This window comes from Bufo bufo, chromosome 5, assembly GCF_905171765.1.
Source record: "Bufo bufo chromosome 5, aBufBuf1.1, whole genome shotgun sequence".
Classification (NCBI taxonomy): domain Eukaryota; kingdom Metazoa; phylum Chordata; class Amphibia; order Anura; family Bufonidae; genus Bufo; species Bufo bufo.
In genome coordinates this window covers 76,750,621-76,776,310 of record NC_053393.1, presented here as the reverse complement: position 1 = coordinate 76,776,310, position 25,690 = coordinate 76,750,621, and the positions used below count along the sequence as shown (strand labels likewise).

The window sequence follows — 25,690 nt, the reverse complement described above, 5'->3', positions numbered from 1 at the left end:
CGTCTAATATACCTGCTACCTGGTCCTCTGGTGGTCCCCTTTGTTTGGATCGACCACCAGAGGACACAGGTAGCTCAGTAAAGTAGCACCAAACACCACTACACTACACCCCCCCCTGTCACTTATTAACCCCTTATGAACCCCTGATCACCCCTGATCACCCCATATAGACTCCCTGATCACCCCCCTGTCATTGATAACCCCCCTGTAAGGCTCTATTCAGATGTCCGTATGATTTTTACGGATCCACTGATAGATGGATCGGATCCGCAAAACGCATACGGACGTCTGAATGGAGCCTTACAGGGGGGTGATCAATGACGGGGGTGATCACCCCATATAGACTCCCTGATCACCCCCCTGTCATTGTTCACCCCCCTGTCATTGATCACCCCCCTGTAAGGCTGCATTCAGATGTCCGTATAATTTTTACGGATCCACTGATACATGGATCGGATCCGCAAAACACATACGGACATCTGAATGGAGCCTTACAGGGGGGTGATCACCCCATATAGACTCCCTGATCACCCCCCTGTCATTGTTCACCCCCCTGTCATTGATCACCCCCCTGTAAGGCTGCATTCAGATGTCCGTATAATTTTTACGGATCCACTGATACATGGATCGGATCCGCAAAACACATACGGACATCTGAATGGAGCCTTACAGGGGGGTGATCACCCCATATAGACTCCCTGATCACCCCCCTGTCATTGATCACCCCCCTGTCATTGATCACCCCCCTGTAAGGCTGCATTCAGATGTCCGTATGATTTTTACGGATCCACTGATACATGGATCGGATCCGCAAAACACATATGGACATCTGAATGGAGCCTTACAGGGGGGTGATCACCCCATATAGACTCCCTGATCACCCCCCTGTCATTGATCACCCCCCTGTCATTGATCACCCCCCTGTAAGGCTGCATTCAGATGTCCGTATGATTTTTACGGATCCACTGATACATGGATCGGATCCGCAAAACACATACGGACATCTGAATGGAGCCTTATAGGGGGGTGATCAATGACAGGGGGGTGATCACCCCATATAGACTCCCTGATCACCCCCCTGTCATTGATCACCCCTCTGTAAGGCTCCATTCAGATATTTTTTTGGCCCAAGTTAGCGGAATTTATTTTTTTTTTTCTTACAAAGTCTCATATTCCACTAACTTGTGTCAAAAAATAAAATCTCACATGAACTCACCATACCCCTCACGGAATCCAAATGCGTAAAATTTTTTAGACATTTATATTCCAGACTTCTTCTCACGCTTTAGGGCCCCTAGAATGCCAGGGCAGTATAAATACCCCACATGTGACCCCATTTCGGAAAGAAGACACCCCAAGGTATTCCGTGAGGGGCATATTGAGTCCATGAAAGATTGAAATTTTTGTCCCAAGTTAGCGGAAAGGGAGACTTTGTGAGATAAAAAATTAAAAAATCAATTTCCGCTAACTTGTGCCAAAAAAAAAAAATTTCTATGAACTCGCCATGCCCCTCATTGAATACCTTGGGGTGTCTTCTTTCCAAAATGGGGTCACATGTGGGGTATTTATACTGCCCTGGCATTCTAGGGGCCCTAAAGCGTGAGAAGAAGTCTGGGATCCAAATGTCTAAAAATGCCCTTATAAAATGAATGTGGGCCCCTTTGCGCATCTAGGCTGCAAAAAAGTGTCACACATGTGGTATCGCCGTACTCAGGAGAAGTTGGGCAATGTGTTTTGGGGTGTCATTTTACATATACCCATGCTGGGTGAGATAAATATCTTGGTCAAATGCCAACTTTGTATAAAAAATGGGAAAAGTTGTCTTTTGCCGAGATATTTCTCTCACCCAGCATGAGTATATATAAAAAGACACCCCAAAACACATTGCCCAACTTCTCCTGAATACGGCGATACCACATGTGTGACACTTTTTTGCAGCCTAGGTGGGCAAAGGGGCCCACATTCCAAAGAGCACCTTTAGGATTTCACAGGTCATTTACCTACTTACCACACATTAGGGCCCCTGGAAAATGCCAGGGCAGTATAACTACCCCACAAGTGACCCCATTTTGGAAAGAAGACACCCCAAGGTATTCCGTGAGGGGCATGGCGAGTTCCTAGAATTTTATATTTTTTGTCACAAGTTAGCGGAAAATTATGATTTTTTTATTTTCCTTACAAAGTCTCATATTCCACTAACTTGTGACAAAAAATAAAAACTTCCATGAACTCACTATGCCCATCACGAAATACCTTGGGGTGTCTTCTTTCCAAAATGGGGTCACTTGTGGTGTAGTTATACTGCCCTGGCATTTTAGGGGCCGAATGCGTGAGAAGTGAATTGAAATCAAAATCTGTCAACAAATGGCCGGTGAAATCCAAAAGGTGCTTTTTGGAATGTGGGCCCCTTTGCCCACCTAGGCTGCAAAAAAGTGTCACACATGTGGTATCGCTGTACTCAGGAGAAGTTGGGCAATGTGTTTTGGGGTGTCATTTTACATATACCCATGCTGGGTGAGAGAAATATCTTGGCAAAAGACAACTTTTCCAATTTTTTTATACAAAGTTGGCATTTGACCAAGATATTTATCTCACCCAGCATGGGTATATGTAAAATGACACCCCAAAACACATTGCCCAACTTCTCCTGAGTACGGAGATACCACATGTGTGACACTTTTTTGCAGCCTAGGTGGGCAAAGGGGCCCACATTCCAAAGAGCACCTTTCGGATTTCACAGGTCATTTACCTACTTACCACACATTAGGGCCCCTGGAAAATGCCAGGGCAGTATAACTACCCCACAAGTGACCCCATTTTGGAAAGAAGACACCCCAAGATATTCTGTGAGGGGCATGGCGAGTTCCTAGAATTTTATATTTTTTGTCACAAGTTAGCGGAAAATGATGATTTTTTATTTTTATTTTTTCCTTACAAAGTCTCATATTCCACTAACTTGTGACAAAAAATAAAAACTTCCATGAACTCACTATGCCCATCACGAAATACCTTGGGGTGTCTTCTTTCCAAAATGGAGTCACTTGTCGGGTAGTTATACTGCCCTGGCATTCTAGGGGCCCAAATGTGTGGTAAGAAGTTTGAAATCAAAATGTGTAAAAAATGACCGGTGAAATCCGAAAGGTGCTCTTTGGAATATGGGCCCCTTTGCCCACCTAGGCTGCAAAAAAGTGTCACACATGTGGTATCTCCGTACTCAGGAGAAGTTGGGGAATGTGTTTTGGGGTGTCATTTTACATATACCCATGCTGGGTGAGAGAAATATCTTGGCAAAAGACAACTTTTCCCATTTTGACAGGTGCTCAGAAAGTCAGAGCTGCTTCAAAAAGCGTAAATTCACATTTTTGTACCATAGTTTGTAAACGCTATAACTTTTACCCAAACCATTTTTTTTTTTTACCCAAACATTTTTTTTTTATCAAAGACATGTAGAACAATAAATTTAGAGAAAAATTTATATATGGATGTCGTTTTTTTTGCAAAATTTTACAACTGAAAGTGAAAAATGTCATTTTTTTGCCAAAAAAACGTTAAATTTCGATTAATAACAAAAAAAGTAAAAATGTCAGCAGCAATGAAATACCACCAAATGAAAGCTCTATTAGTAAGAAGAAAAGGAGGTAAAATTCATTTGGGTGGTAAGTTGCATGACCGAGCAATAAACGGTGAAAGTAGGGTAGGTCAGAAGTGTAAAAAGTGGCCTGGTCTTTAAGGGTGTTTAAGCTATAGGGGCTGAGGTGGTTAACAGTGACCTATACAGCACCCCACCCCTTTAACAGTGACCTCCACAGTGTCCGCCCCTTTAACAGTGACCTCCACAGTGTCTGCCCCTTTAAGTGACCTCCACAGTGCCCGCCCCTTTAACCCCTTAAGGACACAGCCTTTTTACACCTTAGGACCAGGCCATTTTTTGAAAATCTGACCAGAGTCCCTTTAAGTGCTGATAACTTTAAAACGCTTTGACTTATCCAGGCCGTTCTGAGATTGTTTTTTCGTCACATATTGTACTTCATGACACTGGTAAAATGAAGTCAAAAAAATTATTTTTTTTGCACCAAAAAATACCTAATTTAACAAAAAATTTGGAAAAATTTGCAAATTTCAAAGTTTCAGTTTCTCTACTTCTGTAATACATAGTAATACCCCAAAAAATTGTGATGACTTTACATTCCCCATATGTCTACTTCTTGTTAGAATTGATTTGGGAATGATATTTTATTTTTTGGGGATGTTATAAGGCTTAGAAGTTTAGAAGCAAATCTTGAAATTTTTCAGAAATTTACAAAAACTCAATTTTTAGGGACCAGTTCAGGTCTCAAGTCACTTTGCGAGGCTTACATTATAGAAACCACCCAAAAATGACCCCATCTAAGAAACTACACCCCTCAAGGTATTCAAAACAGATTTTGCATACGTTGTTAACCCTTTAGGTGTTGCACAAGAGTTATTGGCAAATGGGGAGGAAATTTGAGAATTTCATTTTTTTGTCTAATTTTTCATTTTAACCCATTTTTTCCACTAACAAATCAAGGGTTAACAGCCAAACAAGACTGTATCTTTATTGCCCTGACTCTGCCGTTTACAGAAACACCCAATATGTGGCCGTAAACTACTGTACGGCCACACAGCGGGGTGTAGAGTGAAAGGTGCGCCGTATGGTTTTTGGAGGGCTGATTTTTATGGACTGGTTTATTTACACCATGTCCCATTTGAAGCCCCCTGATGCACCCCTAGAGGAGAAACTCCCTAAAAGTGACCCCATCTAAGAAACTACACCCCTCAAGCTATTCAAAACTGATTTTACATACATCGTTAACCCTTTAGGTGTTGCACAGGAGTTATTGGCAAATGGCGATGAAATTTGAGAATTTCATTTTTTTGCCTAATTTTCCATTTTAACCCATTTTTTCCACTAACAAAGCAAGGGTTAACAGCCAAACAAGACTGTATCTTTATTGCCCTGACTCTGCTGTTTACAGAAACACCCCATATGTGGCCGTAAACTACTGTACGGGCACACAGCGGGGCGTAGAGTGAAAGGTGCGCCGTTTGGTTTTTGGAGGGCTGATTTTGCTGGACTGTTTTTTTGGCACCATGTCCCATTTGAAGCCCCCCTGATGCACCCCTGGAGTAGAAACTCCATAAAAGTGACCCCATCTAAGAAACTACACCCCTCAAGGTATTCAAAACTGATTTTACAAACTTTGTTAACCCTTTAGGTGTTGCACAAGATTTAATGGAAAATAGAGATACAATTTCAAAATTTCACTTTTTTGGCAGATTTTCCATTTTAATATTTTTTTTCCAGTTACAAAGCAAGGGTTAACAGCCAAACAAAACTCATTATTTATGGCCCTGATTCTGTAGTTTACAGAAACACCCCATATGTGGTCGTAAACTGCTGTACGGGCACACGGCAGGGCGCAGAAGGAAAGGAACGCCATGCGGTTTTTGGAAGGCAGATTTTGCTGCACAGTTTTTTTTTACACCATGTCCCATTTGAAGCCCCCCTGATGCACCCCTAGAGTAGAAACTCCAAAAAAGTGACCCCATTTTAGAAACTACGGGATAGGGTGGCAGTTTTGTTGGTACTAGTTTAGGGTACATATGATTTTTGGTTGCTCTATATTACACTTTTTGTGCGGCAAGGTAACAAGAAATAGATTTTTTGGCACGTTTTTATTTTTTGTTATTGACAACATTCATCTGACAGGTTAGATCATGTGGTAATTTTATAGAGCAGGTTGTCACGGACGTGGCGATACCTAATATGTATACTATTTTTTTTATTTATGTAAGTTTTACACAATGATTTCATTTTTAAAACAAAAAAAATGTTTTAGTGTCTCCATAGTCTAAGAGCCATAGTTTTTTCAGTTTTTGGGCGATTATCTTAAGTAGGGTCTCATTTTTTGCGGGATGAAATGACGGTTTGATTGGCATCTATTTTGGGGTGCATATGACTTTTTGATTGCTTGCTATTACACTTTTTGTGACGTAAGATGACAAAAAATGGCTTTTTTTACACCGTTTTTATTTTAATTTTTTTACGGTGGTCATCTGAGGGGTTAGATCATGTGATATTTTTATAGAGCCGGTCGATACGGACGCGGCGATACCTAATATGTATACTTTTTTTTTATTTATGTAAGTTTTACACAATGATTTCATTTTTGAAACAAAAAAAATCATGTTTTAGTGTTTCCATAGTCTAAGAGCCATAGTTTTTTCAGTTTTTGGGCGATTATCTTGGGTAGGGTATGATTTTTGCGGGATGAGATGACGGTTTGATTGGTACTATTTTGGCGTACATGCGACTTTTTTGATCACTTTTATTACCTTTTTTGGGAAGTAAGGTGGGCAAAATTTCAATTTCATCCTAGTTTTTTATTTTTTATTTTTATGGCGTTCACCGTTCGGGTAAAGTAACATAACCGTTTTATAGATCAGGTCGTTACGGACGCGGCGATACCAAACATGTGTAGGGAATTTTATTTTTTTCATTTTTAATCAGTGATAAATGTGTTTTTTGATTTTTACTTTTTTTTCACTTTTTTTTACTTTTTTTTTGACCCAGACCCACTTGGTTCTTGAAGATCCAGTGGGTCTGATGTCTGTATAATACAGTACAGTACAATATATATTGTTCTGTACTGTATTTTACTTACACTGAACAGATCTATGCTTTTTAGCACAGATCTGTTCAGCACCATGGACAGCAGGACGCCTGAGAGGCGTCCTGTTGCCATGGGAACCTTCCCCGTCTGCTCAGAACTTCGCAGACGGGGAAGGGTAAGGAGGGGATCTCTCGGGGGGCTGTCTGGGGGCTCTCTCCCTCTCCCATCGGGGGGCTGCAAAGGCACAGCAGCCCCCCGATGGGAGAGGGAGGGAGCTCCCTGCGCTGTTAACCTTTTCCATACAGCGGTCCGTACGGACCGCTGTATGGAAAGGGTTAACGGCTGACATCGCATCGCAGATGTCAGCCGTTTATACCAGGGTGCCAGCAATGTGCTGGCACCCTGGTATCCCCACTAGAAACCAACGATCATTCAAGGGGAGGCGGGCGGGGGATCGCGATCCCGCCTGCCGCACCGCCCGCCTCCCGCACCGCCCACACCGCCCGCAACCCTCCCCCTGCACCTCCCACCGGGCTAAAATCACTCGGGGGGTGCAGGGGGAGGGATACAGATCTATTTTAGGAATACTAAAGTTTCTGATCCCCGCGGTCAGGGACCGCAGGGATCAGAAACTGCAGAAATCGCAGCAAACCGCAGGTCTGAATTGACCTGCGGTTTGCCGCGATCGCCGACATGGGGGGGTCACGGGACCCCCCCGCGCATTTAGCCTAGGTGCCTGCTCGATGATTTGAGCAGGCACCGGGTTCCGATCACTGCCGGCCGGGCGGCAGTGATCGGAACAACACATGACGTACCGGTACGTCATGTGTCCTTAAGTACCAGGACATCATGACGTACCGGTACGTCATGTGTCCTTAAGAGGTTAAGTGACCTCCACAGTGCCCGCCCCTTTATGTGACCTCCACAGTGCCCGCCCCTTTAAGTGACCTCCACAGTGCCCGCCCCTTTATGTGACCTCCACAGTGCCCGCCCCTTTAACAGTGACCTGCACAGTGCCCGGCCCTTTAACAGTGACCTCCACATTGCCCGCCCCTTTAACAGTGAGCTCCTCCACAGTGCCTGCCCCTTTAACAGTGACCTCCACAGTGTCCGCCCCCTTTAACAGTCACCTCCACAGTGTCCGCCCCTTTAACAGTTACCTCTACAGTGCCTGCCCCTTTAACAGTGACCTACACTGTGACCGCCCCTTTAACAGTGAGCTACACAGTGCCTGCCCCTTTAACAGTGACCTCCACAGTGTCCGCCCCTTTAACAGTGACCTCCACAGTGCCTGCCCCTTTAACAGTGACCTACACTGTGCCCGCCCCTTTAACATCCAAGATGATGGATGCATGTAGCAGTGTAGTTGTGCCCTATGTGTCGCGCAGCCCTAGCCTAAAGCTGACACTACAGCAGTGAAGAAAAATGGCTGGATTGTTATGAAAACCTGGAGTAAAACTGTGTGTATGTGGGGACTAAGGGCCTGCGAGTTTCTATTCGCTGATAAGGGACATGTGACCGTGTGTATGGCAGTTGGGATATGAAGAGAAAGACTTGCAGTCTTGTATTGGCTAATGCAGGTCATTTTTTAGGAATATCTCAGGAACGGTACATCCTAGAGAGCTGTGACCCCCACAAGACTTCTTTCCAGGTAGCAAGGGATGTGTATACCAAGTTTCGTTGAAATTGATGGTTGCGTTTTTGAGGGATCGCGGAACACACATATATACATACATACGTCCTTTTTTATATATATAGATTCAGCCACTTCTGACATGCAATATTTAAAACATCAGTCTGTTTTCAAGCTGTCTGTTTTTTTATTATCTATTCAGCCAATGTTCATGTGTAGCACTTATCTCTGACCTCCTGACCTCACAAATACTCATTATTGCTCAATTCATATCAAACGTATAAGGACATGGCTTAAATAAGTGTTTATGAGGTCAGCATGTCACAGATAGGAGCTCTACATAAGCTGTCAGCTGACAGGATTCAAAGAAAACAGAACTGAACCTTGCATCTCAAAAACAGATAAACATTTTTAATAAAGACCAAAAAGACCAATCAAATGAATTTTAGCCCAAAATTAGTGAAACGCAATGTTAGAAAAAAAAGCCTCCGAATGTATACATAAAAAATAAATGTAACGGCCGACCAACATCTGTGTGAATGAGCCCTAAGGGCTACACAGTCAGGTTTTCTGAAGCAGTTTTAGAAGCCAAAATCAGGAGTGGACCATAAATGGAGAGAACGTATAAAGGGGCAGATAAGACCTCTCCTCTTTTTTTAATTCATTCCTGGTTTTGGCTTCAGGAAAACCTGACCGTGTGACCGTACCCTAATTCAAGTTGAGACTCATAATAAAGATACCGTTGTACACTGCACAACCATCAGGACACTTACCTTAAAAGCCAGGATGACACTAATAAAGAAGAGAATGATGACAACAAGGCATGTGGGATTGACCGATAGGATCTCCTCCTTGTATGGAAAATTGGATGGCTGGAAGATAAACACAATCCTGTTTGTTACAGCAGGGTCTATCAGAAAATGCACAGTAATAAATTGTATGTGTCAACCATCCTTGCTGAGAAGAGTGTTTCCAGCTGTGATCCCTGACAACGCAAGACATTAATGCTGTAAAGGTCCGTGAGAGGCCAGAATTACTTTAAGCAGAGTTACGGGACATGTTCAATTTTATTACATTTATGTGAAATAAAAGCTTTCAAGCCTCATGAGTTGTGCTCTGCAGAGACATTCAGGTATGATGTCTTATAGCGGACCTGTCAATGTAAGACAAAAACACTGCGGGTGACATTATGAATAAAGGAGCCCTCTACGAGACAATGCAAGTTCCTCATTAATCTAGATAGTAACTGGTCTCAGACAATATACTAGAAAAGAAATACGGTCAAATGCATTCTTTTCTGTTATTGAGACATGTCATAAAATGAGATCCATGGGTGGCCAGCTAGCTAGCATCTCCCAATGTTCCTCAAACTATGGAGTCCCATTACTGTCCTTGCAAGGTCCATGATTAAAATGAATTAGAGATATGTGACCCCTATCCTCAGCAGGTACCCTTTGTTATTGAGCTTGAAAAGGGCTCGCCATCGCACTTTATGTGAGAATAAAATACCAATAATAACCAATCCGTGAACGTTTAGCCCACTTTATTCTTTCTGGTTTAAGGAGATGTAAACTGACCCTCTTAGCGTCCAATGGTTTAAAGGCTATAGACACATTTAGGGGCATTTTTTATTACTGTATTCTACTTTGTGCAAAAGTATTTAGACACCTACACATTACACCTACAGCAGCTTTTATGACATCCCATTCTAAATCCATAAGCATTAATATGAAGTGGTCCTTCTAGCAGGCAAAACAGCTTCCACTATTCTGAGAAAGCTTTTCTCAAAATTTTGGAGTTTGTCTATGTGAATATTTGCCCATTCATGCAGAAGAAAACTGAGGTCAGACACTGATGTTGGATGAGAGGGTCCGGCTTGCAATCTCCATTCTAGTTCATCCCAAAGCTGTTCAATGGGACTGAGGTCAAGGCTGTATGCGGCCAGTCAAGTTCTTCTGCACCAAACTCACCCAACCAGGTCTTTATGGACCTTGCTTTGTGCCCTGGGGCACAGTCAAGCTGGAAAATAAAATGGCCTTCCCTCCAACTGTTCCCATAAAGTTGGAAGCATACAATTGTCCAGAATGTCTTGGTATGCTGAAGTATTAAAATTTCCCTTCACTGGGACTAAGAGGCCTAAGCCAACCCCTGAAAAACAACCCCATATCATTATTCCTCCTCCATCAGACTTTTTAGTTGGCACAATGCAGTCAGGCGGATAACATTCACCAAACCCAGACTAGTCCATCAGACTGCCAAATAGAGAAGTCCGATTCCTCACTCCACAGAACATGTTTCCACTGCTCCAGAGTCCAGTGTCGGCATGCTTTACGCCATTACATCTGACGCTTGGCATTGTGCCAGGTGAAGTGAGGCTTGCATGCAGCTTCTCGACCATGGAAACTCATGCCATGAGGCTCCTGGTGCACAGTTTTTGGGCTGATGGAGGTTTGGACTCTGCAGTTATGAAGTCAGCAGATCGTTGGTGACTTTTATGCACTATGTTTCTGAGCACTGGACAACCCTGCTCTAACATTACATGATCTCCACTTCATGGCTGAGTTCCTGTGGTTACTGAATGTTTCCACTATGCAATAATACCCCTCATAGCTGATGGTGGAATATCCAGGAAGGAAGAAATTTCATGAACTGACTTTTAGCAGCGGTGGCATCCTATTAAAGGACCACACTGCAATTCAGTGAGCTCTTTAGAATGACCCATTCTTCCACACATGTTTGTAAAAGCAGACTATATGACTAGGGGTTGGATTTTATACACCTGTGGCAGTGGGACTCAATGAAGCACCTCAATTCAGTGATTAAGAGATTTGCCCTAATACTTTTCTCCATATACTGTATCTTGGACTAAAAATAATTTTTACACTTAGTCTTTATTAAAAAAAATTCAACGGTTTGTCTTACAAGTTTCACTCTCTCAGCAGACTGTTTTTCTGCTTCTCACTGAAATCTATCACTCATTTAATCCAAATTATTAGTATGATCATAATTTAGCTTCAATGAGTGTTTATGAGCTGTTAGGAAAGTACAGATAAAGGGTACAAGCGAGCTATCAGAGCTCGGCCACTGATGTGATAGGGCGTTTCTGCACGTCTCTGACAGACAACATTTAAGACACACAAGAAGATTTGGGACATTTTAGAGTCTTTCAGAGACAGTGTAAAGATTATGAACAAAAAGTATATTTAGCTAGGTAGAATGAATTACTAGGTAGAAAGGTTTTATTATTAGGGACAGCATAGTGCCAATTACATTGTCTGCAACCAGAGCTGGAGCTGATCATATATAAACTGCTGCGCTACATAAGGTCATTTAAAGAGACCGTGCTTTTTATGTACAGGAGCCAGTCTTTTTTTGTCCAAAAACCTGTTGCAAAGCTTCTATGGTTCATAAGCATGCAAAAGGCATATTTCTTAGCATCATATATTTTTCTGCGCAATTGCACCTTTTTTTCCAAAGGCCTGTTGCAATTTTTCTACCATATATACGTGCGCAAATAATCTAATTTTAGTGCATAAATAGTGTATAGTTTGGTTGCACAAGCGAGAGGATGTTTAATTGAACCTATATATTTTCCCCCAAAAAAATGTTTCTACAGTTTATAAGAGTAAAAAGAACTTAAATGAGCATATTTTAGTGTATTTTTACATTTTAAACATTTTTAAAAGGCATAAATACAATGGCATGGTGTGTTTTTAAACATGGCATTTATTAGCATCATCAACAATACGTTTACCCATAATACGTTTACCCATAGCTATATATGTCATTGTCACTCTGATATTATTTACTATTGCTGTTTTTGTGTTAAAGAACTTGAAAGAGGGGAAAGAGAGAGAGAAAAACAAAGAAAAGTGTATAAAAAGAAAAAGAAAAAGACAAAGAAATATATGAATCCCAGGAAACATCACAGTGTCATATATTAATCTTCAGACCAGTTGAGCACTTTTGATTTGGGTAGAATTGATTAAGTAGAATTAGAGATGAGTGAATCTATTTGCAAATTCGTTCCGAATCTCTAATTTCTTAGGCACCAAATTGAACCCAATTTTTTCCGGTTCGATTCGGAAGAACCTTGAAAACGACGCCCAGCACTTAAGCAATCAATAGTGTTCTGTCACCACCAGGCAGGAGGTAATTGCAGTCAGTTGCGGCCAAGCAATGTCCTCACTTTGCAGTAGCAATGATAAAAGTAGATAAAGTTACACCTATCAGACCGAGGGGACAGGCGAGGAAAAATTAAAAGATTAACTAAACGAGATAGGAGCTTTCATAAAAAACAACAACTGTGTTTTAGAGGACTAAAGGGGGTTATATACCGATTTCCAGGGCAATTGGAGCAACTTTGGTTCAGAACGAATAGATTCGGGCCAGAACCAAACGTTTTCAAAAATTTGAAGAATATGAAACGTACCCAATATTGGAAGATTCGCTCATCTCTAGTTAGAATCTGCCCTGAAAATAATTTTAAGAAATTCGTTCATCTATAATAACGATCAATTGGAAAAATAATTTTTGGCAGAAGCTAAGTAGAATGCAATAATAAAAATAATTTCCCCCATAGGTTTCCATAGCCTTTAACTTTTTGTTGCATCATATAGATACACCAGTTTATACTGCACCGTTTTACCATAAGTGAACACCTGAATATAAAACAAAAAAAAAGAAGAAAAGAAAACACGTCTAATCTGAGCAATTTAATTTTAATCAGGAAATGATGTCAGTTTTTTGGCCTTTCCTCAAGAGGGACTAAGCCAAGTAGATAATGAATGAATGACTTGTAAAATACAGTTCTTAGTATGCATGTGCAGGCTTGCACTATGATATCATTTGACATTTAACGGATGCACAAAAATTCCGAACACAGGAGATGGTATAAAGCAAAAAGGAAAAATACAGAATATAAAAACAGGCAAAATCCCCATAATTAAGATAGCCACCATAAAAAAATTTAGGGTTTTTCTAGGAATTAAATATTGATGATCTATTCTCAGGTTAAGTCATCAATATCAGATTAGTGGAGATCCAACTCCCAGCACCCCTGCCAATCAGCTGTTTGAAGGGACCTCAGTGCTCGGAGAAGCGCTCCAGCCTTTATATACTAAACCAAGCATAGGTCCGTACATTGTATAGCTGCTGTGCTTAGTATTGCAGCTCAATTGTGTTCACTTAAAATGTACTGTGCTGCAGAAAGGTCATGTGCCCGGTGAACTTGACGTCACAGGCTTAGGAAGAGGTAGTAGTGCTCACCGGAGAGCCACAGCCTCTTCAAACAGCTGATCAGTAGGGGTGCCAGAAGGCTGACCCTCAACAATCTGATATTGATGACCTATTCTGAGTATAGGTCATCAATACTGTACTCCCAGATAGAGTTGATCGCGAATATTCTAATCGCGAAATTTTTATCATGAATATTGGCACTTCGAGAATTTGCGAATATCTAGATTTAGTGCTATATCTTCATAATCGCGAATATTGTACATTTTTTTCATCAGTTCCCATAATCCCTCTCTGCTTCTTGCTTGTAGACCAATGAGAAGGCTGCAATATCTTTGACTTTAGGAGTAGTGTTGATTGCGAATTTTCGTATCGCAAATTTTTATCGCAAATTTTCCCATTGCCAATTTTCAAAATCAAGAAAATAATGACTGGAGATCACAAATTCGCGAATATATGACGAATATTCGTCCAAATATTTGCGAAATATTGCGAATTCGAATATTGCCCTGCCGCTTATCACTGCTCCCAGAATACCACTTTAAGTGCCTATTTAGCGTGCCTTCACGCGTGGCAGATTTTTTAGCAGAAAATGAAAATTTGTTTCATTCATTTGAATAAAGTAATTTTGGCAGGAAGCACATGGATTTCTGCACTCCTCATTCAGATGAATGGAACTGATTTTTCAGTCACAGAGATTTTCAGCAAGAAAACAGCAAATGTGGAAGATACCAGTGATCTGCTTATTATATGCTGCTTCATGTATATGTGATGCACTTTAATATGCTACATATGATATGCCAATTAATGTGCCTTATGCCGCTGTGAGATGCCGTTATGATAAGTAATGAATGCTCCACTGTGGGTTAAATGCCCTAAGTATCCATGCCACGTATAAGATGTATATTGATGACACAGGTAGCCTATGACTAGGAAAATGCCCATGTGAGCCATATACCCTCACACAGGATATTGAAGGGCACTGCATCCATGTAGCTGTCTAGCATGCTCCTGTAGTTGATAAACAGAGGTGCCCAGAAGCTTCCTAAAGAAGTTGTAGAGAACACTGAAGCTGTTGGTATAGAGAGGGCCAGCCGTACTGCACAGTAGTTAGCTAGCAAGTGGAGGTGACTGACGCTCACAAATTGGCGCACTGTTGGGAGACTCTTGTAAACCACCAAACTTGTTGCCCCATGTGAAAACGACTGTTACAAGTGACAACTGTAATCGCCTGATCCCCTGCCATCCTTGAGTGGGGAGCCATTCAGGCCCCGTGGACAGTTCTAGATCTTGTACAATAGCATATTTCAGACACTGTGGACAGTTCTAGACCTTACACTATAACATGTATCAGGCCCTGGAGATAGCTCTAGACCTTGCACCCTAGACATAGGTGGATTGGCCATAGACCCTACAGGGGAATTTCCCGGTGGGCCAATGCCCAGGGGACCACCTAATCCCTCCTCTTGGCTATCAACAAGGTACATAAGGATCTGATGCTCTCAGCATTAACTAATGTAGGAGCATCAGTCTCTTATGCACCTGGCCAGTGCCCTCTGGAATTGAATTATATTCCCCTCAGGACGATGATACAGCTTCATACTGTGGGGCGAGCAGCAGTATTTTGTGCTGCACTGTGGTACCTGGTTCTGCTACGGCATTATATTTTTCTGCACTGTGGTATTTGGTTCTGCTGGGGTGGTATTTTGTCCTGCACTATGGTATTACTGGGCCTGCCTATGTCTGTTGTCCTACCTACAATATGAGGCCAATTGTAGTTTTTTTTTTTCCAGGGACACTTAAAGTTCCCAGTCCGTCCCTGCATGTTAACGTATGTATGGCATTGTCAGATGTATCCGTTTAACGTATATGTTTTTTGTATACGTTAAATATGGGACTAAATCGTGATCTGAACCCAGACAAGAAAGACTTGAAAGAACTTTTTGAAAATCACTTAATCCAGACAATGTACAGTTAAAGGGCATCTGTCAGCAGATTTGTCCCTATGACACTGGCTGACCTGTTACATGTGCACTTGGCAGCTGAAGGCATCTGTGTTGGTCCCATGTTCATATGTGCCCGCATTGCTGAGAAAAATGATGTTTTATTATATGCAAATGAGGCTCTAGGAGCAACGGGGGAGTTGCCATTACACCTAGAGCCTCTGCTCTCTCTGCAACTGCTGCACCCTCTGCACTTTGATTGACAGGGAAAATGTCATCACACCTGTTATAGAGGGTGCGGCAGTTGCAGAGAGAGCAGAGCCTCCAGGTGTAACGGCAACACGCCTGTTGCTCCTAGAGCCTCATTTGCATATAATTAAACATCATATTTCTCAGTAATGCGGGCACATATGAACATGGGACCAACACAGACGCCTTCAGCTGCCAAGTGCACATGTAACAGGTCAGCCAGTGTCATAGGGACAAATCTGCTGACAGATGCCCTTTAAATCTTCACATGTATAAAAGACCATTTCAACTAAACTAGTTTTTGATCTTGGGTTTATGTGTGTCAGGCTGAAAGAATGAGAAACCCACAATATGATTCACTTTTTATTCGGTCTGTGGTGTTTCCTGTATAACTCTGCAAGCTAAGCAGTAACGTTTCGCCAACAATTATGTTCCTGCTGCACAGATCTGCGCCAGCGCTGTAGAGTAGTATTGGAAGAACAGCCAAGAGGATCTCATTACTTGAGCGGCGCAGACTATATCTTTTGCAATTATGGAGACTTATTGGCCAGCATAATCTGCAGATGCTCTTTCGAAGACTTAGGAGAACAATTCATTAGCAGAACAGGAAGAGCAGCGAGGAAACACTTTCACCCTTTTTTTTTACTCTCCTCGCCCTTTCTCTGCACGCCTGCTGAAATACCTTGGAGGCTCTTCTGTTAATTAAAGGAAAAAAATGGGACGGGATTTTGCTGTTTTATTCAGCCAAAGTACAGTATGTCTCAGTCACACCCTGTGCCTCTGAGACTGGTCATGTGACCTGATGATGTCACCTAAACTGTAACGCAGAGACAATGTTACTGATGGATGGAGCACAGTAATCTAATGGGAGGCTACGCTAAGCTGAGAAAATGTACATTTTAGTCTGTTACCAGGAAATTCTCAATTTAACCACAATGCAAGCAGGGCTAGCTCAGCTGAATGTAATGATACCTTTCGCTTAGCAATTAGTTGCTTCATTCTGGAGGAAAGGTACTTTTAATCCATATGCAAATGAGCAGTTAAAAGAAATCTCTCAGTGCACTTAAAGGGAGTCGGTCACCAGCAACGGTTTGTATGGACACACAGCTGTGCTTCACCTGATGCTGCTTTTCTTTTGTTGATCCGAGGCTCTGTTCCTGAGTTATGATATTCTTTCCTAATATGCAAATTAGGCCTCTGGTGCAATGAGGGTCCTTGTTGCACCCAAGCTCCACTCATTACTGTGGCTTTTCAATGCGTTTTTGCTGGTCAGAAGCAACAGAGTAAAGAATGCCGAAGTACCAGACCTGGACAATAGACATGACATGAGTTGAGCTATTTCTGGGAGAAGAGAAACAGACCTTTGTGCTAAACTTATGCAACGGGCGCCTCCCCCCAGGGCCCAACTATAACGCGCAGGTGTAGGAATGCTGAGTAGTTAAGTGCGGCCTAAAATGTCTCTTTATGTGTGTCACGGTGATCCTACCTGGATACCGCTGGACCCCAGGCTTTGGCTCTGAAGCAATAAATAGGGGGAATATTTGAGGAATTTGAAAGAAAGATTCGCCAGAGTCCAGACCTTGTAGGTAGTTGAACAGCAGATTTACTTTAATAAATATTAATCAGAAACAGTCTTGAAGCTTTGTCTTGGTTCCAGCAGGCTTTAGCATTAAACTGGCAGGCAAACTCCACTGCTATATCTTTCTCTCTGACTCTGCTGTACTGACAGGCTTGCTGTATAACTCAGCTTCTTCTGTATACTGCACTCTCTCTCTGTAGTCTGGCTCTAGGTTATACCAGGGAATTTTCCTCCTGGCCCCTGAGGCTTCAAGCTTTGGCCTCCATGGTGCAGGCTTCAAGCTTTGGCCTTCCCATAGCAGGGGGTAAGCTAATCTGACTAGAACTTCTGCCCTACCCTTCCTGCTGGAAGTAGGATGCGACCACTTCTCTCCAAAGGAGGGTTAGAATGGAATCGTAAGTTCCATTATATTTACATACAGTTCTCCCGTGTTTGCTGCCACCTGCTGGTAAACCAGGCGCATTACATGTGAACATAACAAAAATACCAAACTTCAAAAAAGCTAAATTTAGCCAACTAAGAGAGGCCATAGGCCTAACTAACTGGGACAAAGTCCTCAAAAATAAAAATACAGCCACAAAATGGGATATTTTTAAAAGCATCCTAAAATCCTTGTGAGAGGTACATACCGTATGGAAATAAAAGGTTAAGGAACAAGAAGAAACCAATGTGGATAAATAGACCTGTAAAGATAGCAATAAATGACAAAAAGAAAGCATTTAAATCACTATAACAGGAGGGTTGTGAGGAAGCACTGAAAAACTATAAGGAAAAAAAATAGAATATGTAAAAAACAAATAAAAGCGGCCAACGAGAGCAAAACTAACCCTAAAATGTTCTTCAATTATATAAATGGTAAAAAGTATAAATCTGAAGGTGTCGGCCCTTTACAGAGTGATGAGGGGGGAGTTTCAGAGAGCAATGAGGAGAAAGCAAAGCTAATTAAAAAAAAATTCTCCACTGTATTCACTGAAGGAAATAAACTGTCAGATGAAATGCAGAATGTAAAAGTAAATTTCCCATTAAAAGTGCCCTGTCTGACCCGGGAAGAATTACAGCAGCGTCCTAAAAAGATTTAAATAGACAAATCTCCAGGACCAGATGGCATACACAGCCATATCCTAAGAGAATTAAAGGGAACCTGTCACCTCAAAATTGCATCTACACCTGCCAGCAGTACCTCATAGTAGCCCGCAGCCTGTTAATAATCATATGTTTCATCCTGTTGTCCGATGCTACGTAAGTTCAAAAAACTCAGTTTTATTCTCCATCAGCGCTATAGTGCCGGCCAGCTTCAAGTCAAGGGGGCAGCGGCCTCCTTGCTTCAAGTCAAGGTAACCACACCCCCTAACCGTCCCCTCTTGCCTGAGAGTGACAGCCTGCAGTGCGGCCGCGATTCCCCAAGTTCCGCACATGCGCATTGCGCCGCTGAAACCCGGCTAACAGTGGCAGCAGCAGATGGGATAGCGCATTACTACAGAGCGCACCGCGCATGCGCAAGACTTGGGGAATCTTGGCCGCACTGCAGGCTGTCACTCTCAGGCAAGAGGGGACGGTTAGGAAGCGTGGTTACCTTGACTTGAAGCAAGGATGCTGCTGCCCCCTTGAATTCAAGCTGGCCGGCACTATAGCGCTGATGGAGAATAAAACAGTTTTTTTTTAACTTACGCAGCATCGGACAACATGATGAAACATATGATTATTAACAGGCTGCGGGCTACTATGAGGTACTGCTGGTGGGTGTAGATGCATTTTTGAGGTGACAGGTTCCCTTTAAGTAATGTCATAGCCAGACCCTTATTTCTGATATTTGCGGACTCTATACATACAGGGAATGTCCCACAGGATTGGCGCATAGCAAATGTGGTGCCAATATTCAAAAAGGGTCCAAAAACAGAGCCTGGAAACTATAGGCCGGTAAGTTTAACATCTGTTGTGGGTAAACTGTTTGAAGGTTTTCTAAGAGATGCTATCCTGGAGCAACTCAACGAAAATAATCAAATAACGCCATATCAGCATGGCTTCATGAGAGAGCGGTCATGTCAAACTAATTTAATTAGTTTCTATGAGGAGGTAAGTTCTAGACTTGACAGCGGCGAATTAATGGATGTCGTATATCTGGACTTCTCCAAAGCATTTGATACTGTACTGCTTAAAAGGTTAGTATATAAAATGAGAATGCCCGGACTGTCACTAGTGGGGTACCTCAGGGGTCAGTATTGGGCCCTATCCTCTTCAATATATTTATTAATGATCTTGTAGAAGGCTTGCATAGTAAAATATACATTTTTGCAGATGACACTAAACTGTGTAAAGTAATTGACACGGAAAAGGACAGTATACTACTACAGATGGATCTGGATAGACTGGAGGCTTGGACAGAGAAGTGGCAGATGAGGTTTAAGGCCTCATGCACACGGCCGTGTTCCGCGGCCGAGAGCGGTCCGTGGTAACCCGGCCGGGATTCCTTCTGACAGCAGGAGCGCACGGCGTCATTGGTTGCTATGACGCCGTGCGCTTCATGCCGCCGCTGCTGTACAGTGATACACTCGTATAGATCATACCAGTGTATCACTGTACAGCAGCGGAGGCATAAAGCGCACGGCGTCATATCAACCAATGACGCCGTGCAATCCTGCTGTCAGAAGGAATCCCGGCCGGGTTACCACAGACCGCTCTCGGCCGCGGAACACGGCCGTGTGCATGAGGCCTAACACTGACAAATGTAAGGTTATGCACATGGGTAGGAATAATGCAAGTCACCTGTACATACTAAATGGTGAAACATTGGGTAACACTGACATGGAAAAGGACCTAGGAATTTTAGTGAACAGCAAACTAAGCTGTAGAAACAAGTGTCAGGCAGCTGCTGCCAAGGCCAATAAGATAATGGGTTGCATCAGAAGGGGCATAGATGCCCGTGATAAGAACATAGTCCTACCACTTTACAAATCACTAGTCAGACCACACACGGAGTACTGTGTACAGTTCTGGGCTCCTGTGAACAAGGCAGACATAGCAGAGCTGGAGAGGGTTCAGAGGAGGGCAACTAAAGTAATAACTGGAATGAGGGAACTACAGTACCCTGAAAGATTATCAAAATTAGGGTTATTCACTTTAGAAAAAAGACGATTGAGGGGAGATTTAATAACTATGTATAAATATATCAGGGGTCAGTACAGAGATCTATCCCATCATCTATTTATCCCCAGGACTGTGACTGTGACGAGGGGACATCCTCTGCGTCTGGAGGAAAGACGGTTTGTACACAAACATAGAAGAGGATTCTTTACGGTAAGAGCAGTGAGACTATGGAACTCTCTGCCTGAGGAGGTGGTGATGGTGAGTTCACTAAGGCTACTTTCACACTTGCGGTAGAGTTATCTGGCAAGCAGTTCCGTCGCCGGAACTGCCTGCCGGATCAGGCAAAACGTATGCCAACTGATAGCATTTTAAGACTGATTAGGATCCTGATCCGTCTTAAAAATGCATTGCAAGAACGGATCAGTTTTGTCATACGGACAAACGGATCAGTTTTGATTTTTTTTCAATTTTTTTTCGGTCTGCGCATGCGCAGACCGGAAGGACGGATCCGGCATTCCGGTATTTTGAATAATACATTCCTATTGGCCGGAGATAAAACCGTAGCATGCTGCGGTTTTATCTTTGTCCTGATCAGTCAAAAAGACCGAACTAAAGACATCCTGATGCATCCTGAACGGATTTCTCTCCATTCAGAATGCATTAGGATAAAACTGATCAGTTCTTTTCCGTTATAGAGCCCCTAGGACGGAACTCTATGCCGGAAAAGAAAAACGCAAGTGTGAAAGTACCCTAAAAGAGTTCAAGAAGGGCCTGGATGTATTTCTAGAGTTTAATAATATTACAGGCTATAGCTACTAGAGAGGGGTCGTTGATCTAGGGAGTTATCTGATTGCCTGAATGGAGTCGGGAAGGAATTTTTTTCCCCTTCAGTGGGGGAAATTTGCTTCTACCTCACAGTTTTTTTTTTTGCCTTCCTCTGGATCAACTTGCAGGATAACAGGCTGAACTGGATGGACAAATGTCTTTTTTCGGCCCTATATACTATGTTACTATGTACAGTATGTCCTTATATTAAACGTCAAGGTGAAAGAGAGAGAAAGAAAACTAATGTGTTTAGTCCTCTTCTCACTCTTGGTAGTGTGGGTGGGGAATCTGAGAATGTACTTTTGTCATTGACCAGTAGTACCCGATTTCTCCTGCCTGCCAAGATGGCGCTAGACTCCAAAACTGTGGGAATTTAAGTATTTATTGACAGTGGGGCAGGGGTGGACAGTGGGGCCTAGTGGATGGGCAATTTGTCCGAATGCATGGTTTTACAAGTACATTAGACAAAAATATTTTGGTGTTTGCGATTGATTCCGCTCCATCTCACAAAAGTATTTGTCACAAATTGTGCAGGACATTCGCCTAAAGGTGGGAGATTCTCATCAAGAATCAATTTCATGTTTTGTGCTGGAGGGTCTGCCTGCTCCTCTGGTGCTAGGTTTACCGTGGTTATCCAAACATAATCCTACCATCGTTTGGCAAGCGAGACAGATTTTTGATTGGAGTGATTTTTGCATAGACAACTGTCTTAGCACATCGCTTTCTGTTGTAACCACTAAAATTGTACCTTCTTTTATTTCAGATTTTTCTTATGTATTCTCTGAAAGTGGAGACCAGGAGTTATATCGGGAGTATGATTGCCCCGTCAACCTTATTCCCGGAGCTAGATTGCCCAAGTCTCGGTTGTAGAATCTTTCTGAACCCGAAAGAGTAGCCATGCGAGAATATATCACCGAGAGCTTGGCTAAAGGTCATATCACCAGCGGCTACAGGGTTCTTATTTGTAAAAAAGAAGGACGGAACCCTTAGGTCATGTTTGGACTTCCGTGAGCTTAATCGCATTACTGTCCGTGATCCCTATCCCCTTCTATTGATCCCAGATTTGTTCAATCAGATTGTCGGTGCCAAGGTGTTCTCTAAATTGGATTTGAGGGGGGCATATAATCTGATAAGGATCAAGGAGGGGGATGAATGGAAGACGGCCATTAATACCCCTGAAGGTCATTTTCAGAATTTGGTCATGCCTTTTGGGTTGACCAATGCTCCTGCTGTTTTTCAACATTTCATCAATGACATCTTTCCATCATCTGGTAGGCAGGTTTGTGGTGGTGTACATGGATGATATTTTAATTTATTCCCCCAACATGGGGAAGCATCAGGATCACGTGAGACAGGTCTTACAGATCCTAAGGGAGAATAAATTGTATGCTAACATGGAGAAATGTGTATTTGTGGTTCCGGAAGTGCAATTCCTGTGGTACCTGCTCTTATCTTTGGGTTTTCGTATGGATCCTGAAAAAGTCTGTGTTGTGTTGGACTGGGATCGACCCGAAAATCTGAAAGCGCTCATGCGATTTTTGGGGTTCACCAACTACTACCGTAAATTTATCTTGAATTACTCGACTGTTGTTAAACCATTAACAGATATGACTAAGAAAGGTGTGGATTTCTCAGTGTGGTCTGATGAGGCATTACAAGCCTTTTCAGCTGTGAAGAAATGTTTTGCTTCAGCTCCTCTACTGGTGCAACCTGATGTGTCACAGCCATTTATTGTGAAAGTTGACGCATCCGGGGTAGGGGTTGGAGCAGTCTTGTTTCAGGGTCCTTTTCCTAGCAAATGGCGACCATGTGCTTTTTTTCCTCTAAAAAACTCTCTACTGCTGAAATAAATTATGATGTAGGTAATAGAGAGTTGCTGGCCATTAAGTTGGCTTTTGAGGAATGGCATCATTGGTTGGAAGGAACGATTCATCCCATTACGGTAATTACTTATCACAAAAATCTGGCCTATCTTCATTGTATCCACCCCTTTATCCTGAACTTGAGGCAGAGGTGTTGGAGGCCCAGGGAAATGCACCTAATTCTTGACCTCCAGGGAAGTTGTTTGTTCCTTCGGAACTACGTACGGCACAAGGTGTTTCAAGAACATCACAGTACTGTTCTTACGGGACACCATGGGAGCAGATCCACGGTTGATCTCATTTCCTGGAGATTCTGGTGGCCAGGGTTACGTAAATGTGTTGAGGGTTATGTGGCAGCTTGTGAGACTTGTGCGCGTGCCAAGGTGACACATACTCGGCCTCCAGGATCTCTACTTCCCTTGTCTATCCCGTCCCGACCGTGGACTCATTTGTCCATGGACTTTATGTGATTCTGGTGGTTGTTGATCGCTTCAGTAAGATGTCGCGCTTTATAGCATTATCAGGTCTACCTAATGTTAAAACTCTCTTAACATTGTGAAACTACACGGTAACCCCTCTGATGTGGTGTCTGATAGAGGGGCTCAGTTTGTTTCCAAATTCTGGAAGGCGTTCTGTACTCGCCTGGGGGTACAATTGTCCTTCTTTTCGGCCTTTCATCCTCAGTCGAACAGACAGACTGAGCGCACTAACCAGAATCTGGAGACTTATTTGAGATGTTTTGTCTCTGAGAATCAGGAGGAGTGATCTTCATTTTTGTCGTTGGCTGAGTTTGCCATAAATAACCATAGGCAGGAGTCCACTGATAAGGGTACTTTCACACTTGCGGCAGAGAGATCCGGCAAGCAGTTCCGTCGCCGGAACTGCCTGCCGGATCAGGCGAAACGTATGCCAACTGATGGCATTAGTAAGACTGATCAGGATCCTTATCAGTCTTAGGGCTCTTTCACACTTGCGTTGTCCGGATCCGGCGTGTACTCCGTTTGCCGGAGGTGCCCGCCGGATCCGGAAAAACGCAAGTGAACTAAAAGCATTTGAAGACGGATCCGTCTTCAAAATGCGTTCAGTGTTACTATGGCACCCAGGACGCTATTAAAGTCCTGGTTGCCATAGTAGTAGTGGGGAGCGGGGGAGCAGTATACTTACCGTCCGTGCGGCTCCCGGGGCGCTCTAGAATGACGTCAGAGCGTACCCTTGCGCATGGATGACGTGTCCATGTGATCACGTCATCCATGTGCGTGGGGCGCCCTGACGTCACTCTGAAGCGCCCTGCGAGCTGCACGGACGGTAAGTATACTGCTCCCCCGCTCCCCACTACACTTTACCATGGCTGCCAGGACTTTAGCATCCTGGCAGCCATGGTAACCATTCAGAAAAAGCTAAACGTCGGATCCGGCAATGCGCCGAAACGACGTTTAGCTTAAGGCCGGATCCGGATTAATGCCTTTCAATGGGCATTAATTCCGGATCCGGCCTTGCGGCAAGTGTTCAGGATTTTTGGCTGGAGCAAAAAGCGTAGCATGCTGCGGTATTTTCTCCGGCCAACAAACGTTCCGGTCCGGAACTGAAGACATCCTGATGCATCCTGAAGGGATTTCTCTCCATTCAGAATGCATAAGGATAATCCTGATCAGGATTCTTCCGGCATAGAGCCCCGACGACGGAACTCTATGCCGGAAGACAAGAACGCAAGTGTGAAAGAGCCCTTAAAAATGCCTGATCAGTCGAAAAAATGCATTGAAATGCCGGATACGTCTTTCCGGTGTCATCCGGCAAAACGCATCCAGCATTTATTTTTTTTCACTTTTTTTTCAGTCTGCGCATGCACAGACCGGAAGGACGGATCCGGCATTCCGGTATTCTGAATGCCGGATCCGGCACTAATACATTCCTATGGGAAAAAATGCCGGATCCGGCATTCAGGCAAGTCTTCAGTTTTTTCCGCCGGAGATAAAACCGTAGCATTATTTAGCAAAATGGGGTTCTCGCTTAACCTGAGAAGGGGGAAAAAAGTAATTGGGCACTGACTTGCGCACCTGAGGGATGTTTCTGCAGATGGGGGGAGTCCTTACAAACATGTCCATCTGGATGAGGGCCAAACCATGGGCAACAAACAAGCAAAATAGCCAACATGTCCTCACCCTTCAGGAGTAGTCCAAGATGTGCCTCCCATTAGTCCATGATCATTTTGGCTTGATCTTCAAAGGAAAGGAGCTCCTTAGAGGAGGTTCCTGAAGTCCTCCTCACTGCTGCCGCTGAAGGACATGAGAGGGCGCTCCAGCCAATTGTATGCAAGACTGGCTGCTTTGGTGGATCTCCACTGACCTCTTGTGGAGGACTCTGGTAATGACCGGCTGTTCACACTAGCTGCCGCAATTTGTTGCTTAACAGGGCCGGAACCTCCTACTGGGGCAGGGGAGCTCAGAATCTCCGGCTGTAGGGGCTGTGGCCAAGGGATCTCCAGTGGTGGTGATGGAGCCCTGGAAACTCTTGCTGCAGTGGACACCATCTTCCAAGGGGAGCTGGTAGTTGACCACCGCCGGGTTGTAGGAAAACACGGTAGTGGACAGGCATCCCAGCTGGACAGTTGGCGGGGGCAAACCCGGGATCAGAAGCTCCAGCTGAGG

At 43.3% G+C, this 25,690-nt stretch overlaps 1 protein-coding gene across 1 annotated transcript in view; it reads right to left on the bottom strand.

Moving 5' to 3' along the window:
- LAPTM4B (lysosomal protein transmembrane 4 beta) overlaps positions 1 to 25,690 on the bottom strand; it is a 101,771-nt gene that overhangs the window by 24,607 nt on the left and 51,474 nt on the right. The window contains exon 5 of the mRNA XM_040431254.1: positions 9,042 to 9,140. Coding sequence (XP_040287188.1) covers positions 9,042 to 9,140 — 99 coding nt within the window. The remainder of the gene's footprint in view (positions 1 to 9,041; positions 9,141 to 25,690) is intronic.